This window comes from Mchenga conophoros, linkage group LG1 (assembly GCF_057382185.1).
Source record: "Mchenga conophoros isolate Kocher_MC1m ecotype Shallow Benthic linkage group LG1, M_conophoros_male_GT1.1, whole genome shotgun sequence".
Lineage (NCBI taxonomy): Eukaryota > Metazoa > Chordata > Actinopteri > Cichliformes > Cichlidae > Mchenga > Mchenga conophoros.
In genome coordinates, this window is record NC_140526.1 from 3022038 (window position 1) to 3037278 (window position 15241).

A 15241-nucleotide genomic window follows, 5' to 3' on the forward strand; every position below is an offset into this window, starting at 1 on the left:
CTACCTGCAGTAATTGGCTCCGACTTGATGTCACCTGTTGACACCTGCTCAGTTCCTCAGGCTGGCGGAATAGGAGAAGGTGGGCTGCAAAGCGGCTTGCAGGTGCAGAGATTTGTTTAGGATGTGTAGATTTGCCAGGGCCGTCACAGAGTTTAATTTTGAGGTGCTTCAGGATGTTTCAGCTCTCACCCAACCCAAGCTCTGATAGGTTCGTTGCATTTATAGTCCGCTGTCCTAAGGCGTCCATGTTTCCACACAGACACACGGCTGCTGCGTTCACTGACCTGCTGTTTATCAGGAAAATGAGTCTTTATGTCCTTCAGCTGCCGGCTGATCGCCAAAATGGACTCTGAGCAGAAGAAGAAATCATCAGGAAACGACCCAGTAACCACAAAACAGGAGCTGAAACACCTCTGTCGTGTGTTTTTGTGTCGTGTGTTTTTCACTGTCGAACACGTGATTTATTGTTCGTGTTTCATCTATAAACTGAAACGTCGGAGGCGCGTCGTCTCCTGATGTCTCACAGAAACGTGAAGCTGTGCTGGACTCACCGTCCTCTGGAGGAGCGGGAAAAGGCTCCGACATCTTAGGAGGAGTGCGAGCTGGAAGAGAGGAGAACGAGGAGCTCAGACTGCAAAATAAATGTGACGACATGAAAACAAAAGAAGAAATGACGAGAGTGTCTTTGTCCTCATTAGGATGAATATTTTAAAAAGGCACAAAGAACCAATCAGATCCTCCCATCCTGTTTGGCTCTTACAGCGAGTAATGTTTACTCCTCTCACTTTTCAAATATGGCCTGCTTCTCAAAATCAGCCAGAGCAGAACTGATGGCGATGCTGCAGGTGGATCAACAGGTGAGGAAATAGAAGCTTTCGGGGAAACTAAACACAGATTTTGTTGGTGCAGTGTTGATTAAAGATGAACTCAGCGTCCTTTTCAATAGCAATATTTCACAGATCTCGTTGTATGTACGTATAACTGTATTCGTTATTCAACATCTGAGCTGCGATGCTCCGGGTCCACCTACAGATGGCGCTCTTTGGCTGGAAGATGGCCTTGTAGTCCTCGGCGTTGTGGATCTCAGCAGACGACAGCTTCTCGTCCGCCTCGTCCTCGCTAGGGCTCCGCCTCTCCCCTTCGGGGCTCCGCCTGTCAGACTCTGAACGGTGCTTCAACCTGATGACATCACAAACATTTGTTTGTTTGTTTTTAGAAGAAAAACTGCAAATTTTTTACTTTATTTACTTTTATTAAAGAATCTGGAAGCGAAACTTTTCCACTGAAGTCAAATAAGATTTTTTATATATATATATATATATATATATATATATATATATATATATATATATATATATATATTTATTATTATATATATATATATATATATATATATATATATATATATATTTATTATATATATATATTTATTATATATATATATATATATATATATATATATATATATATATATATATATATGACATGTGATCTGAGTGTTTGATGAATGAAACCAGTGGCTCATGTATAAAACTTTAAATCCAGGAGTCAGTACTTGCAGTATCTGGAGTATTTTCTCCTGTCTCTCAGTGTGCCGTACCTCTGCGATCTGCAGGTGGTCGTGGGTCTCTCGTAGTTCTTTCGCAGTGCCGCTCCTTTGGGGTCCTTCTTCGGCTCTGTGAGCGGCTGGTCGTCCTGGATGATCCCCTGGATCACGGCGCCACCGCTCTTCTTTACCCTCTTCAGATCGACCACGTAGGACGACACACTCGACAGCTGATGAGACACGCCGATCTGACATGAGGAGAAGGTGGAAGATTAAGATTACCTAAAACTTCTGCACAGTACTGTTACTGAGCGGTGGGCGGAGCTACACACCAGCTGCTGGTTGCAGATGGCGAGGTCAGACACCTTTCCCCAGCTCACCGGCACCGCGTCAAAGCAGCGGTCCGGTTCCCAGCCGAAGACCCGCAGCGAGTCCGTGGCGCCGCTGTACAGGCAGGAGCCATCTGGGCTAAAACATATACACCTGAAACCACAGGGACAGGGGTCAGAGGTCACATTCCAGTTACACCCTGCTGCAACGGGGAAAAACTCACCTGACCGGAGTCGTGTCGCCCTCCAACGAGCCGATCATCGTAAACTTCTCCAGATCCCACAGCTTGATGGTCCTGCAAGCACATGCAGAGTTCATACAGCTGCAGCTCATTAGAGACACCTGTAGGTGTTTTATAGTGTCAGGTGAAGACGCTACAACACGGCTGAGGAACAGGAAGAGACCTCCAACAGATCCACGGTCAGCAGTGACAAGTCAGTAAATGAGGAGAAAGAGAAAAGAGGAACGAAACACGAACAAAAGAGGGAGTGGAGGGCAAAGTGCACCTCTCAGTGCATCATGGGAAGTCCCCAGGAACCTGAGGGATGGTTAGGGTCGCCTAACCCAGCTCTAACTACAAGCTAAGCTAAAGACATTTTTATAATTAATTGAAGAAAGTATGTGTTTGAGTCACTTCTTATTCTCATAAATGAGAGTAAGATTTATTCCATCAATAAACTGTTTGAGATAAAAATGACCCTGCTCCCTGTTCTGTCACTAAAACAGGCCAAAACCTACAAAATGTCTCATTTCTTTGAAGTGACACATTCAAAGCTTTAACGGCTCCATCACGATCACATGACAATCGGAAAATCAGGCCACAAACTACAGCTTTGCTTGCTGGTGTAACTTATAAACTGTCTCTAACACCAGGTCGATGTCCTCAAATTAAACATAATAATCAATTTAAGTGATTCATGTTGGAATACTTATTTATACTTCATATGCAAAAATAAAGAAATGATTAAATACTGAGTGCACTTGCTGGTTGTGTTGGAGAAAGGATGAGTTATTATTTCCATTTTATTATATTTATATTATATTTCCTGTTTACTTTTAGTTATAAATGTATGATTTAGTGGCACATGCAGAGGACATGTAGAAGACACAGGACATGTATGTGAAAAAAAGTAAAAGAATTTCAGACTAAAAGAAATGTTACATTTAAAAAAATGCCACAAACAATCAAACTCAGCACCAAAATAAAATCTTGGCGGCACAGAGAGAGGACAACCTCGCGCAGCCTCTGAGCTTCATGAAACAGAAAAACTAAACGAGCCACAAAGTGTCACAAACACTGATTCCACTCATGAGTCGCTCCTTCAGCTCCGAGCTGCTGCGTCTCGGGCGCTCGGCCTGCGGCGACGTACCTGTCGGAGCTTCCGGAGGCCAGCAGGTACTCGTTGGGGTGGAACTGGACGATGTTGACGGCGGCGGTGTGAGATTTGAATTCCGTGATGGTTTTCCCCTGAGCCAGGTCCCACAGCTGATGGAGACAAGAGGACAGGGCTGAGGTCATCGAACAGGAAGAGAGCAGAGCTCACCTCCTTCAGCCAATCAGAATGAGCGATTTTATTACAGGATGCTGCCGGTTTGATGCTTTCACAGCATTTACAGAATAAACACATCATGTTCACACTTTTAAATTCCCAAGATGCTCTCAAACACCCGAACATCCGACCGCTGCAAATGAAATGAAACTTAATTCTAAACATCGATGAAATGTTAGCCTAACGAGTCGTTACACATCACCAGCTTATTACTTTATTTAAATAAATGTAACTGAACCTGGGTCAAGAAGTGTCCTGAAAACTATTTTAATAGAAAAGATGGATCTTAAAAATCCTAAAACACTGAAGTGATTCAACAGACGGACCTTTTAAAACCATTTTAAAATGTAGAAGAATCTAAAAATGTTGCGATTCAATCGCTCGTTTTATTTTATGGGAACACGTGACTACCAAACATGAACCAGGACCAGCTGGAACATTTTAACGTCTTCCAGCCTTTCTGCACAGTTTCCTGCTGCTGATGTTCTGCTTCACAGTTTACATTCACAGCATCGTGTAACTCCTGCAGGTTATAGTTACTCTGAAGGTTTCTCAGCATCTACTGTTACAGAGTCAGAGTTACCACAACATGTAAGTACCGGGAAAAACAATCCTTAAAATATATTTTTTACATTAAAGGTGAGACGTCAGATCAGGTCGTACCTTGACGGTGCAGTCGTCGCTCGCTGAAGCTAACCACTTCCCATCAGGACTGAAGGCCAAACTCCTCACAGCCTGAGTGTGACCCTGCAACACCAACACTGGTCAGATTTTTGCTATCGAGACTCATGTGAAGCTTTTATTTTGAAGGAAAGTAGAAGCCCTGAGCCTGGTTCTGGAGTTTTTCCTTCCCACTGTCGCCAAAGTGCTCATAGGAGGTCATATGATTGTTGGTTTTTCTCTGTATGTAGATCTTAAAGTATAAAGCGCATTGAGGTGACTGATGTTGTGATTTGGCGCTGCATAAACAAAATTAAATTGAAGTCTCTCAGTTCTTTTAAATGCAATAATCCGTTTACTGTAAGACTCCATAAAAGCTCCGACTGACACAGTTTAATCCGAATCATTCTGAGCGTCCTCGGCTTTGGCGCACAGTGACACCCATAAAATCGGCTAGTCTGACAGATAAGGAGAAGACGACGGTGGTATGTAAACTGTGTTTTTGTGCTGCGTATTGTTTGTTTGAACGCAGTTTGGATTCTGACCATAGAAGATGTTTTTGTGACACGCCCACCGCTACGTTTGCTATTCGGTTTGGTGTGTGTGTGTGCTGTGGCTCTGCAGGCGTTCACCTGAGTTTGAAGGAATTGCTGTTGCCTTTGTTTTGGATTTTGGCATGCTGCTTATGTTGAATGCTTAAAATGAGTGGATCACAGGCTGCATCTGTTGTTGGATAAACTGAAATTGGATAAGATTAAGGAGTATGCTAGAAGAGAGAATAAAGCGATCAGCAAAGAAGGCACCCACAGCTGTGGCCAAACAGACTGCAACAGATCGGTCTCAGAAGGAGCACCCAACAAACTCCAATGCCACCTTCCTCCCACTATCTGTTAAACTGTTTAAATGGAGTGTGAGGCAGACATGCTAAAACAGTGACCTAAAAGCATTACCAATAAACAATGGGATCAATACATAAATGAAAGAAATGCAGCTGATAAAAAAGCCATAAACTACTTTCATTTGTTTAGTGGTGATTGCCAGTTTAGTTGGGTTTTTTTTGAGACACAGAGAGTGAGAGATCCTGTCCTACATTACTTTAAAAAAGAAGATATTTTCAGAGCTGTTGATATATGAAGCTCTGAGCATTGAGTGTTGCATTGTGAGAGTTTCAGTAAAAAGCCTGCAAATTATTGCATTTATACTGGAGAGCAAAGAAAAATTAAATTCTACTTGTACTATGGAAAATCAGTTTCATAAAAGCTACATAAACAGAGCTGAAGAAGACTGCGTTTGTAAAACTAGCGGTAACGTGTGAGAATTATAAGTTATAAGACTGTTTCTGCTATCGATACAATTTGTGTTGTTAATCCTAAATGATTCACGGTGACAACATCATAAGAACAAGGTCATTTTACTCCACACACACACACATTTGGAAAATCACATAGTTTGACCATAAAAATTCCCAGAATAATTAGTATTTGAGATTGCTGAAGCAACATCACTAAAGAAAAATATCCTTGCATGTCACTTTCGTTTAAAAATATAAAAAATGTGAAGTTTTTTTTTTGTAAAACATAAAAACAACAAAACTTAAGACCTTAAGAAAGAGATAAAGGATTGAGAAAGTTTATTCATGCAGGTCCATATGACAGAGAATATGCATGTTCTTTTAGTTTTCATATTATTATAATTTATATTTAATTGTGTTGTGGTTTGCAGTGTTTTGTGTTCTTTTCACTTTAAATTTGTGAAAGGAAAAAGCTGAAATTTAAATAGTTAAAACTTGAAATGTGAATAGTTGATTTTTGTATTATATGATTTATTTATTACATTTTATGTGGAGTGAATAAATAAAAGTATATTTACGGTGGCCCCTAGAGACAAAGCACATACAAACTTCAAATCACGTACGAACTCTGAAGCATGTACAAACTCCAAAACACGTAAAAACACGTACAAACTCCAAAACACGTAAAAACACGTACAAACTCCGAAGCACGTAAAAACTCAGAAGCATATAAAAACTCAGAAGCATATAAAAACTCAGAAGCATATAAAAACTCAAAACACGTACAAAAGACAACAGAAGTGCTCCAGGATGCTGGGCGCAGTGTTGAGCCTTTGTTATCTTGTGGCTACACAAGCCAGCAAGTACCAACGACCGGATTTGGTGTGTGGTAATAACAGGTAAATGAACTTTTTTTTAAATTATTTGAATATATATATGAGTGCCTGTGTATAAATACACAAACAATACACACATGCTTTCAATTGTGTAATTTAAGTGATCTAGTAGCTCTGCTTTGGAAGTTCAGTTCATGCTAGAAATGTGTTTTGGAGTTTGTACGTGTTTTGTCTCTAGGGGCCACCGCATATATTTATATATAAACATATATAAATAAAACCACTTGTTTTTATGTTAGTAATTCCTTTTGTGCATAATTTTATATTATTGTTAATAATAAATTAATTAAAGCAACAAAACAACCTGAAGAGCCGGTTCGGAGCCGAAAGAGCCGGCTCTTTTTAGTGAGCCGAACCGAAAGAGCCGGATCTCTAAAAAGAGCCGGAAATCCCATCACTACACTACACCCATAAAATCGGCTAGTCTGACAGATAAGGAGAAGACGACGGTGGTATGTAAACTGTGTTTTTGTGCTGCGTATTGTTTGTTTGAACGCAGTTTGGATTCTGACCATAGAAGATGTTTTTGTGACACGCCCACCGCTACGTTTGCTATTCGGTTTGGTGTGTGTGTGTGCTGTGGCTCTGCAGGCGTTCACCTGAGTTTGAAGGAATTGCTGTTGCCTTTGTTTTGGATTTTGGCATGCTGCTTATGTTGAATGCTTAAAATGAGTGGATCACAGGCTGCATCTGTTGTTGGATAAACTGAAATTGGATAAGATTAAGGAGTATGCTAGAAGAGAGAATAAAGCGATCAGCAAAGAAGGCACCCACAGCTGTGGCCAAACAGACTGCAACAGATCGGTCTCAGAAGGAGCACCCAACAAACTCCAATGCCACCTTCCTCCCACTATCTGTTAAACTGTTTAAATGGAGTGTGAGGCAGACATGCTAAAACAGTGACCTAAAAGCATTACCAATAAACAATGGGATCAATACATAAATGAAAGAAATGCAGCTGATAAAAAAGCCATAAACTACTTTCATTTGTTTAGTGGTGATTGCCAGTTTAGTTGGGTTTTTTTTGAGACACAGAGAGTGAGAGATCCTGTCCTACATTACTTTAAAAAAGAAGATATTTTCAGAGCTGTTGATATATGAAGCTCTGAGCATTGAGTGTTGCATTGTGAGAGTTTCAGTAAAAAGCCTGCAAATTATTGCATTTATACTGGAGAGCAAAGAAAAATTAAATTCTACTTGTACTATGGAAAATCAGTTTCATAAAAGCTACATAAACAGAGCTGAAGAAGACTGCGTTTGTAAAACTAGCGGTAACGTGTGAGAATTATAAGTTATAAGACTGTTTCTGCTATCGATACAATTTGTGTTGTTAATCCTAAATGATTCACGGTGACAACATCATAAGAACAAGGTCATTTTACTCCACACACACACACATTTGGAAAATCACATAGTTTGACCATAAAAATTCCCAGAATAATTAGTATTTGAGATTGCTGAAGCAACATCACTAAAGAAAAATATCCTTGCATGTCACTTTCGTTTAAAAATATAAAAAATGTGAAGTTTTTTTTTTGTAAAACATAAAAACATAAAAACAACAAAACTTAAGACCTTAAGAATCTCCTTATGAATGTTGTGAATATCTAGATCATTGGTGTTTGGATTTGAGGGTCAACAGGGCGAACACTGAGGCTGGGTATTAGAAATACAACATGGCAACATGAGACATGTTAACTCTGAGAACACTAACATCTAGATTAAGGTGTGAGAGGTAAATACATAACAGAAGCTAAAAAGGAGTTGCTTGTCTCTAGTTAAAATAAATTGAAAATAAACTGATTTGAACACGTTTGATGCATTATACAAAAAAAGGTTCATGATATAGTTCACATGATCTAAGCAAGAGTGACTCGGAATCTCAAATGTTAAAGTACACTTACTGATTGTACTTTTACTACATGAGCTAATGTAGATGCTCTAAAAGCACGCTGGCTGAAAAAGAACCACACGTTTGGAGAAACTGTGCTGTAACTTCTCATACTGTGAAGTTTTCTGACAAAAGTGAATTGAAAACTTATGCTGTACAGTTTACTAAGGGGTCCTTTGCTGGGCCATGTGCAATTACACAAAAGAACAAGTTAAATTTCACCATAACACTGACTGGAGAAAAGCCAAATTGGGATTCTAATTGACATTACAACTGAAATCAGTGCTGTGATAGTTAGTTTAAGATCACAACCTGATTTAAAACACAGTCTAACATCAACATTCTTGCCCCTGAAAATAGGTCAGGATGGCCGAAAAATGTACTTTAAAAATGAGATTTTCTTTTTGTTTCATTGGAACAGTAAAGTACCATTACAAAGAAATGAGTACACCTTTGTAGTTAAACCGGGTTTGGAGTTTTTCATGTTTTACATACAGACTTTCTCATTTAAACCATGGTGACTTAAAAGTTTAGCAGCAAGACACTTGTTTCCTTTGTTCCATCAAACATTTCTTTCAGCCATCTGTGTTTATCAGAGCGATATGTGACTAATTTTTTATTGAATCACCAGAAAGTACACAAATACAAGATTAAATATTTTATTTATTTATCAAAGATACATAATTACACATTGATACAATGAATAAGGTGTCTATAAAAATTACACATGGTGTAAGAAAAACATTATAACATACAAATAAGTGTTTTAAGATAATCTGACATACTTTAAAAGCATAAGAATAAAAGTTTTTTTTTTTTTAAAAATCATGTTCTTTGATGATCACATTACATGTATCACATTTTTTAAAGCATAACGTAGGGTGTTCACAAAAACAGTTTTATGATTACTTTTTCCACAGTGCTTGTATGCCTCTTGCAAAACTATGTACTTATCACCATATGACATAATAACTCACGATTATGCAAGACCAGCCATGAAATGTCCGTCGCTTCATTACAATCATTTGTCCCCGCTGCTGCCCTCAGACCCAGTCTGTGGGGTAAAATTGCTTTTTTGGTGGTTCATAAAAAATATCTCAAAAAGCGATGTTAGTGAGGGGACCAGAAACACTGGGTTGCAGAGCAGTTGGTAAGGACTTGTATATTTCTGGAGAGTCTGCAAAAGCTGTCTTGCTCATGCTCCTGATTGGATATGTGGAGCCCGGCTCTGATATCTCACTGGTGGCAGCTAAAGGTAGGCATGCCTTGGAGGCGGAGTTGGTCTCGGGCGCAATCTTTCAAACGAGCCTCACGGCATTTCAGGCAACCTCAGGCCGGAAACAACATCCGGTCACTCGCGGTCAAAATCCACGCAGAGCTGGTGTTTCGCAGGGATCAGGTTAACACATCTGGGTCTAAAAATATAAAGAAAAACAAAAAGAGTTTTAAAACACGCAAACTAGCAAAATATCAAAGGAGCATAACATAACAATAACAAGATGATATGAGATACCCGATGAGGCCATGATAGGTGATGTAGACATGTAATGTATAAACTTTTACGGGAGTTAAAAGTGGAGCTTATATATAGTTTAAAGTGTATTGTACGTGGGATAGGCTCCAGCGCACCGCGCGAGCCTGAGAAAAGGATAAGTGGAGGCGAATGGATGGATGGATGGTGTATTGTACCTGTTACAAACCATTGTGATATTTATTTATTTTTTTAAATGAAAGGATTGACAGAATGGTAAAAAGGAAAATGCAAAAATGTAGTTAGAGAGGAAGATTAACACTTACCGAATGATATGCGGATAAGGAAAGAGACGCAAGTTGCTGTTGAAATCGGCCGCTCCCTATGCGAACTCGCAAGCAGTCTGAGCGGCGCCAGTTGTTGATACGTCTGAAGTCAGATCTCTTCTGGGGTTCGAAGATAGTCTTAACATCAGCGGGAGATCGTAAAATCAGAGCTGGAGCGGATTGGCTAACCGGGGTGCGAAGGGAGCGGTGCAAGGGTTATGTGATTGGCAGCGGGGCGCAGTGAGGCGGAGTTGGTCTAAGGGGGGAATTTTCAAACGAGGTAAGCAGCGCATTCGGGACCAGAGCGGGGAGCGAACAAGCAGGAAAAAATTGTGCTCTGGAAGCTGTTGCGGGTCGGTGCGATTAAGAGCGAGGTAGAACTTAGACTCTGCGTAGAATTTTAGAGGTAGCTAGCAAGAGGCAAGTTTTTGAAGAAAAAAGAGTAAGGAGCTTTCCCAATGTTTTTGGATTATAGCGCTTTTTTTTGGGGAATAGAGGGGTAGCTAACAAGTTATTCTAGGGGTTTTGGAGAAATCGCGGAGAAATTTTTAAAAAGGAGTTTTGGCTTTGTTTGGCTGAGCATGAAGGGAGCCGCGGGGCGCTGAATTTCAGAAAAAAGACTAAGGATTTTTTCAGGATTTTCCCTGTTATCGAATATAAGGTTTTGGGAATAGAGGGGGTACCCTAACAAGTTATTGTAGGGTTTTGGAGAAATAGCGGAGGGTTTTTTAAGGAGTTTTCCCTGCTTATGTATCTAAGGAGGGTTAGGGGATCGCGAATTTTTTCTGAGTATGAGTTTTATTCTAAATCTACAAATGCATATAAATCTAAATAAAGTTTTCCCCCAAGGCATGCAGCATGTGTTTGTGGCCATACTGAACGTTACAAAAGCACAAGTTTAACTAAACAATTTTAATATGGTTTAATACATTTTTAAACACATGAGCACGGAGCCCGAGAGAGCACGGTCCGGAGACACGGGCGCACCCCGCGCGCCCAGACACACAGCCTCGGGCGCGCGCGCGCGCACACACACACACACTGACCCGCCACCAGATGGCGTTTTTTGAGCATAAAAAAAAATAAAAATAAAAATTTAATTGCTTAAAGAAATAAAAGAATGCTATTTTGATATATAAGAAACTTTCTAAATAATCAATTATATTTTTATGAATATCATATTTTTATGAATATCATATTTTTATGAATATCATATTTTTATTATTTAATTACTTCCTACTTCCGGAGCTCATGAATAATTTAATTAGGGGATAATTTAATTAGGGGTCATAAATCAATTAAGGGGGTCATAAATCACTGCGTTTGACGAAAGGGGTATAATATCACTCTCTTTTGACACCTAACTCTTTCTCAGTCAATTAGCATCAATATTATAGAGCCTAATTACTGTGTAGCTGTGCTTGCTTTCTTTTAGGTGTGACTGATGGTACTACTGTCAGTAAAATTATTGTCCTTGCGTGTCCTAAGGTTTCTGTTGTGGCAGAGATCAGAGGGAGCACTGTTGATGAAGCCACAAGAAGAATGATGGCCTTCATTTATTACAAAATAATTTCTCACACATCATTTTAGTTGTTAATTTAGACTCATAAAACCTCTCATATAACCGCACTCAGACCAAAGTCACACAGCTGTTAAAGGTTTTAGATGGTTTTGAATTAAACTGATTTTCTGAAGACAAAGAAAAATCTTTAACTAAAGAAAGAGAAAACCGAGCGGCTGGAGGACTACTTTGTTGTAAACAGCAGGTATTTGAGCTCTGATAGGTTCGTTGCATTTATAGTCCGCTGTCCTAAGGCGTCCATGTTTCCACACAGACACACGGCTGCTGCGTTCACTGACCTGCTGTTTACCAGGAAAATGAGTCTTTATGTCCTTCAGCTGCCGGCTGATCGCCAAAATGGACTCTGAGCAGAAGAAGAAATCATCAGGAAACGACCCAGTAACCACAAAACAGGAGCTGAAACACCTCTGTCGTGTGTTTTTGTGTCGTGTGTTTTTCACTGTCGAACACGTGATTTATTGTTCGTGTTTCATCTATAAACTGAAACGTCGGAGGCGCGTCGTCTCCTGATGTCTCACAGAAACGTGAAGCTGTGCTGGACTCACCGTCCTCTGGAGGAGCGGGAAAAGGCTCCGACATCTTAGGAGGAGTGCGAGCTGGAAGAGAGGAGAACGAGGAGCTCAGACTGCAAAATAAATGTGACAACATGAAAACAAAAGAAGAAATGACGAGAGTGTCTTTGTCCTCATTAGGATGAATATTTTAAAAAGGCACAAAGAACCAATCAGATCCTCCCATCCTGTTTGGCTCTTACAGCGAGTAATGTTTACTCCTCTCACTTTTCAAATATGGCCTGCTTCTCAAAATCAGCCAGAGCAGAACTGATGGCGATGCTGCAGGTGGATCAACAGGTGAGGAAATAGAAGCTTTCGGGGAAACTAAACACAGATTTTGTTGGTGCAGTGTTGATTAAAGATGAACTCAGCGTCCTTTTCAATAGCAATATTTCACAGATCTCGTTGTATGTACGTATAACTGTATTCGTTATTCAACATCTGAGCTGCGATGCTCCGGGTCCACCTACAGATGGCGCTCTTTGGCTGGAAGATGGCCTTGTAGTCCTCGGCGTTGTGGATCTCAGCAGACGACAGCTTCTCGTCCGCCTCGTCCTCGCTAGGGCTCCGCCTCTCCCCTTCGGGGCTCCGCCTGTCAGACTCTGAACGGTGCTTCAACCTGATGACATCACAAACATTTGTTTGTTTGTTTTTAGAAGAAAAACTGCAAATTTTTTACTTTATTTACTTTTATTAAAGAATCTGGAAGCGAAACTTTTCCACTGAAGTCAAATAAGATTTTATATATATATATATATATATATATATATATATTTATTATATATATATATATATATATATATTTATTATATATATATATATATATATATATTTATTATATATATATATATATATATATATATATATATATATATATATATATATATATATATATATATGACATGTGATCTGAGTGTTTGATGAATGAAACCAGTGGCTCATGTATAAAACTTTAAATCCAGGAGTCAGTACTTGCAGTATCTGGAGTATTTTCTCCTGTCTCTCAGTGTGCCGTACCTCTGCGATCTGCAGGTGGTCGTGGGTCTCTCGTAGTTCTTTCGCAGTGCCGCTCCTTTGGGGTCCTTCTTCGGCTCTGTGAGCGGCTGGTCGTCCTGGATGATCCCCTGGATCACGGCGCCACCGCTCTTCTTTACCCTCTTCAGATCGACCACGTAGGACGACACACTCGACAGCTGATGAGACACGCCGATCTGACATGAGGAGAAGGTGGAAGATTAAGATTACCTAAAACTTCTGCACAGTACTGTTACTGAGCGGTGGGCGGAGCTACACACCAGCTGCTGGTTGCAGATGGCGAGGTCAGACACCTTTCCCCAGCTCACCGGCACCGCGTCAAAGCAGCGGTCCGGTTCCCAGCCGAAGACCCGCAGCGAGTCCGTGGCGCCGCTGTACAGGCAGGAGCCATCTGGGCTAAAACATATACACCTGAAACCACAGGGACAGGGGTCAGAGGTCACATTCCAGTTACACCCTGCTGCAACGGGGAAAAACTCACCTGACCGGAGTCGTGTCGCCCTCCAACGAGCCGATCATCGTAAACTTCTCCAGATCCCACAGCTTGATGGTCCTGCAAGCACATGCAGAGTTCATACAGCTGCAGCTCATTAGAGACACCTGTAGGTGTTTTATAGTGTCAGGTGAAGACGCTACAACACGGCTGAGGAACAGGAAGAGACCTCCAACAGATCCACGGTCAGCAGTGACAAGTCAGTAAATGAGGAGAAAGAGAAAAGAGGAACGAAACACGAACAAAAGAGGGAGTGGAGGGCAAAGTGCACCTCTCAGTGCATCATGGGAAGTCCCCAGGAACCTGAGGGATGGTTAGGGTCGCCTAACCCAGCTCTAACTACAAGCTAAGCTAAAGACATTTTTATAATTAATTGAAGAAAGTATGTGTTTGAGTCACTTCTTATTCTCATAAATGAGAGTAAGATTTATTCCATCAATAAACTGTTTGAGATAAAAATGACCCTGCTCCCTGTTCTGTCACTAAAACAGGCCAAAACCTACAAAATGTCTCATTTCTTTGAAGTGACACATTCAAAGCTTTAACGGCTCCATCACGATCACATGACAATCGGAAAATCAGGCCACAAACTACAGCTTTGCTTGCTGGTGTAACTTATAAACTGTCTCTAACACCAGGTCGATGTCCTCAAATTAAACATAATAATCAATTTAAGTGATTCATGTTGGAATACTTATTTATACTTCATATGCAAAAATAAAGAAATGATTAAATACTGAGTGCACTTGCTGGTTGTGTTGGAGAAAGGATGAGTTATTATTTCCATTTTATTATATTTATATTATATTTCCTGTTTACTTTTAGTTATAAATGTATGATTTAGTGGCACATGCAGAGGACATGTAGAAGACACAGGACATGTATGTGAAAAAAAGTAAAAGAATTTCAGACTAAAAGAAATGTTACATTTAAAAAAATGCCACAAACAATCAAACTCAGCACCAAAATAAAATCTTGGCGGCACAGAGAGAGGACAACCTCGCGCAGCCTCTGAGCTTCATGAAACAGAAAAACTAAACGAGCCACAAAGTGTCACAAACACTGATTCCACTCATGAGTCGCTCCTTCAGCTCCGAGCTGCTGCGTCTCGGGCGCTCGGCCTGCGGCGACGTACCTGTCGGAGCTTCCGGAGGCCAGCAGGTACTCGTTGGGGTGGAACTGGACGATGTTGACGGCGGCGGTGTGAGATTTGAATTCCGTGATGGTTTTCCCCTGAGCCAGGTCCCACAGCTGATGGAGACAAGAGGACAGGGCTGAGGTCATCGAACAGGAAGAGAGCAGAGCTCACCTCCTTCAGCCAATCAGAATGAGCGATTTTATTACAGGATGCTGCCGGTTTGATGCTTTCACAGCATTTACAGAATAAACACATCATGTTCACACTTTTAAATTCCCAAGATGCTCTCAAACACCCGAACATCCGACCGCTGCAAATGAAATGAAACTTAATTCTAAACATCGATGAAATGTTAGCCTAACGAGTCGTTACACATCACCAGCTTATTACTTTATTTAAATAAATGTAACTGAACCTGGGTCAAGAAGTGTCCTGAAAACTATTTTAATAGAAAAGATGGATCTTAAAAATCCTAAAA

The 15241-nt window shown here is 40.5% G+C and overlaps 1 protein-coding gene and 1 long non-coding RNA gene across 6 annotated transcripts in view; one reads left to right on the forward strand and one right to left on the reverse strand.

Annotated features, from left to right (window-relative positions):
• Positions 1-15241, reverse strand: part of LOC146582717 (uncharacterized) — a 59926-nt gene continuing 44685 nt past the window's right edge. For 3 of the 5 annotated variants that reach the window (XM_085280914.1, XM_085280996.1, XM_085281073.1), the window contains 14 exons: positions 14761-14876; positions 13614-13685; positions 13393-13543; positions 13115-13308; positions 12568-12716; positions 12089-12139; positions 11822-11886; positions 4090-4173; positions 3247-3362; positions 2100-2171; positions 1879-2029; positions 1601-1794; positions 1031-1179; positions 370-602 (listed from right to left, as the gene is read on the reverse strand). In XM_085280914.1, coding sequence (XP_085137040.1) covers positions 370-602; positions 1031-1179; positions 1601-1794; positions 1879-2029; positions 2100-2171; positions 3247-3362; positions 4090-4173; positions 11822-11886; positions 12089-12139; positions 12568-12716; positions 13115-13308; positions 13393-13543; positions 13614-13685; positions 14761-14876 — 1797 coding nt within the window. Of the gene's footprint in view, positions 350-369; positions 603-1030; positions 1180-1600; positions 1795-1878; positions 2030-2099; positions 2172-3246; positions 3363-4089; positions 4174-8809; positions 9580-9961; positions 11887-12088; positions 12140-12567; positions 12717-13114; positions 13309-13392; positions 13544-13613; positions 13686-14760; positions 14877-15241 lie in introns of those variants that run through there. The other 2 variants (XM_085281135.1, XR_014893203.1) reach the window with 2 other exon arrangements.
• LOC146582718 (uncharacterized) lies at positions 592-1279 on the forward strand. The gene is made up of 2 exons (XR_014893341.1): positions 592-857; positions 1033-1279. It is a non-coding gene; the product is annotated as an uncharacterized LOC146582718 (long non-coding RNA).